The sequence below is a fragment of the Tupaia chinensis genome, unplaced genomic scaffold (genome assembly GCF_000334495.1).
Source record: "Tupaia chinensis unplaced genomic scaffold, TupChi_1.0 Scaffold138665_1, whole genome shotgun sequence".
NCBI classification, from domain to species: domain Eukaryota; kingdom Metazoa; phylum Chordata; class Mammalia; order Scandentia; family Tupaiidae; genus Tupaia; species Tupaia belangeri.
Genome location: NW_006198557.1, coordinates 629,507 through 632,632, shown reverse-complemented (window position 1 = coordinate 632,632; position 3,126 = coordinate 629,507). Strand labels below are relative to the sequence as shown.

General features: G+C 58.7%; 1 protein-coding gene across 1 annotated transcript in view; it reads right to left on the bottom strand.

Moving 5' to 3' along the window:
- Nucleotides 1–36: 36 nt before the first annotated feature.
- The window catches only part of TMED1 (transmembrane p24 trafficking protein 1), a gene marked incomplete in the record, with an annotated part of 3,422 nt that continues 332 nt past the window's right edge, over nt 37–3,126 (bottom strand). Inside the window, 4 exon segments of the mRNA XM_014592842.2 lie at nt 37–965; nt 2,007–2,190; nt 2,316–2,413; nt 3,012–3,111. Coding sequence (XP_014448328.2) covers nt 747–965; nt 2,007–2,190; nt 2,316–2,413; nt 3,012–3,111 — 601 coding nt within the window.

Below are 3,126 nucleotides of genomic sequence, written 5' to 3'. Positions count from 1 at the left end.
CCCCTGGGGTCCCTGAGCCCCAATCACCAGGCTCTGTGACTTTTCTCACCATAATTTATTGACTCCGGTGGTGCCTGGGCCAGACTGCTCTTTGTTCCCCGAGGCTCCTGCGCCGACTTTGGGGGGGGCACCCTGCAGGGAGGCGTGGTAGGCGCCCCCTTCTGGAGTTCTGTTATCAGATCTCACAAGCAGCTGGCCCCCCACTGGGCCAGGGGGCTAGGGCCCCTTCCTGGCCAATAAAGTGACTGTCTTGGCAAGAACACCGCAGCCGAGTCTCCTTCCTGGCCCCTGGCACTGCAGGCCTCGCCCAGGCTGGACACAGAGGAAGGGACGGGGCCTTCACTGCAGCGGGCCCCTCCCACCACGGCCTGGCGCACGGGTCCAGGTGGAAAGGGCAAGGGACAGAAGGCTTCCCTCCCGTCCTGGACCACAGCGCTGATGTCACCTAGAAGGTTTGGGCTAAGGCACATTGACAAGAGGGGCCAGAAGTCCACGGCTTCCATTCCAACGCCGGAGTGTCCCCACTACACATGATTCAGTGCGGCCAGCCAGCCTCTGAGGGCCCCGGCCTGCCAGCTGGCAGTGTCCTCTGCCTGCCCAGGAGGAGAGCAGACGCCCCGGGGACACACGTCAGACCCCGATACTGTACAGCCTCCCTTCTCGCTGGAAACGGCCCCGGGGAGAGGGGACCTCGAACTCCCACGCACCTGCCCCTCCTTTTCCCGGTCCTTCCTTCCGGGCACGGGCTACGTGGGCACGGGGCGCTTGTCCTGGAAGAAGCGCTTAAGCGTGCAGACCTGTAGGACGGCCACCAGCAGCAGCACGGCCACATTGACGGCCGACCAGAAGTTCACCCGCTCTAGGTTGCCCTCCTGCAGGTTCCGGTCGCGGGCCTCGAAGGCCCGCAGCAGGGTCAGCATCTGAATGCTGCGCTCCAGCCGGGTCCGCATGGTCTCGATGGACTCCTGTGGGCACAGGGAAAAGCTAGGTCAAGCCTCCGGAGACCAGTAACACCAGGGGAGGGACCAGCAGTTAGCGTAATGGCTAAGTCGCTGGACTCCCATGTAGTCGACCATGGTTCGAGTCCTGGACCCGGTGGCTTAAACTCACGCTGGGTGCATGTGCACGTGTGCCCAAGATCCCGAGAGGAGAATGGAGGAGAAGGGATTGCGGCATGGCCATCCCCCTGGGCGGTGATTTCTCGCTTTCTGTCTCTCTCTCTTTCTGGCTAGTGCATGCGACCTATAGCAAATACCTCTCAAAAAAAAAAAAAAAATCGGGAAACGGGGTGAGACTTTGGGGGTGGGGGGGGGGAGCTGAGAGCAGACTCTAGCCTTGCTACCCAAGTCTGAATCCTTTCTTGCCACTCAGGATGTGGCCGTGAGCAAATTAATTAACCCCTCAGGGCCTGGGTATCCTTTTTTTTTTTTAAGGTTTTGTCAGGTGGCATGTGTGATCACTAGAGAGACAGAGAGACAGAAAGTGAAAAATAGCTTTCAGCACTCAGAGGGAATGGCCACACCACAATCCCTCCTCCATTCTCCTGGGATTTGGGGCACGCACACACACATTCGGTGTGATTTTCAAGTCCGTCCTTCCTTCCTCCCTCCCTTCCTTCCTTCTTTCCTTCCTTCTTTCTTTCTTTTGAATTATTTTAGGGGCCAGTAGGTGGCATGGTGGTTAAGGGTGCTGGACTCCCACATGGTCAACCATGGTTCAAATCCTGGACCCGGCAGCTTGCTTTCTCACTTTCCTCTCCTCTCTCTGTGTCCCTCTCTGGTCAAATTAAAATAAATAAATTTTACTTTATTTTATTTATTTATATTTAGAAAGTGAGAAAGCACGATCTTAACAGTTGCTACTGTTATGACTGTGACTAAGTTTGGGGTACCACTGTATAGAGGAAGCTGGGTCAGGTCAACAGAGGGGTGATTCCAGCTGAAGAGGGTGGGCAGGGGTGTCCTGCTGCCCCATACCAGCGATCTGGGAGGGGGGCCTGGGCGCACCTTAATGTCCTCCATTTTGACATCCAACATCTCCTCGGGCTCCACGGCCTCCGCCCAGCCCTCAACCTCCTCATCATCTTGCAAACTGTCAAAGATGAGTTCGAAAAACACCAGCTTCTCCGAGATGGTGCTGAAGGAGTTGTCGAAGCACAGCCTGTAGTCTCCGGCCTCCGTGGGCTCCACCCTGGGCAGACAGACACGCAGACGTGACCCTGAGTGGCCAGCCGGGCAGGCAGAGCCGTAACCCGAGGCCTCCGGGGAGGGGCAGGGCTGTAACCAAACCCAGGGAGGCTGCAGGACTCAACTCACGTGTGCACCCCATCAGCCTTGCGTGAGTCGCTGACCAACAACACACCCTGAGGGCTCTCCAGCGTGAAGTCCACGTCCAACCCAGCACCTCCGATCACCTGGGGGCAGGTAAGAAAGGGTGGACAGTTAGCGGTACGCCAGGGGCACCTGCCAGAGAAGGCCATGGCTGGATCCACCAACACAGACCCGCGCAGACACCTGCACCTCTAACCCAGTCGGCCCACCTGGCTCTCGGGCCGCTCTCATTTTACCTCCGCCCTTATTGAAATGACAGCTCAGGGGTCGGTTCTTTCACCTGGTCACGCCCTGTCAAAAGCCCTTGATCGACGTCAACCTAGCCACGCCCCTTGACTTGAACCTAAAAGTGATGGAAGGCTCCTGCCTTTCCCTGCTGCCCATCCCTCTTTTTAGCCTAAATACGGGATAAGCATCCTGAACAGACCACGTCCCGAGCATTCCTGTCCTCCTATGGGCTCCCTATACTTCGCGTTAGCCCCGCCCCTGCCGAGTCACTCTAACCACGCCCTCGTGGACACGCCCACTACGTCCGCTCCCACGCCCCGTCCCCGCCCACTCCGTCTGGCCCCTCCTGGCTCCCGCCCAGCGCGCACACGCATTCGCTCCTCCCCTGTCCCTCCTCCTTGGCCACGCCCTCTCCCCCTGGCTCCGCTAGCTCCATGGCCCGGGACTCTCTACCTGGTACTCCGTCTCGAGGCTTGCATTGGCCGGCGCTGACTGATAGAAACACTGCTTCCTCCCCGCGGGCAAAAGGAACGTGAACTCGCCGTCTTGGATCAGCGGGTGGTCCCGT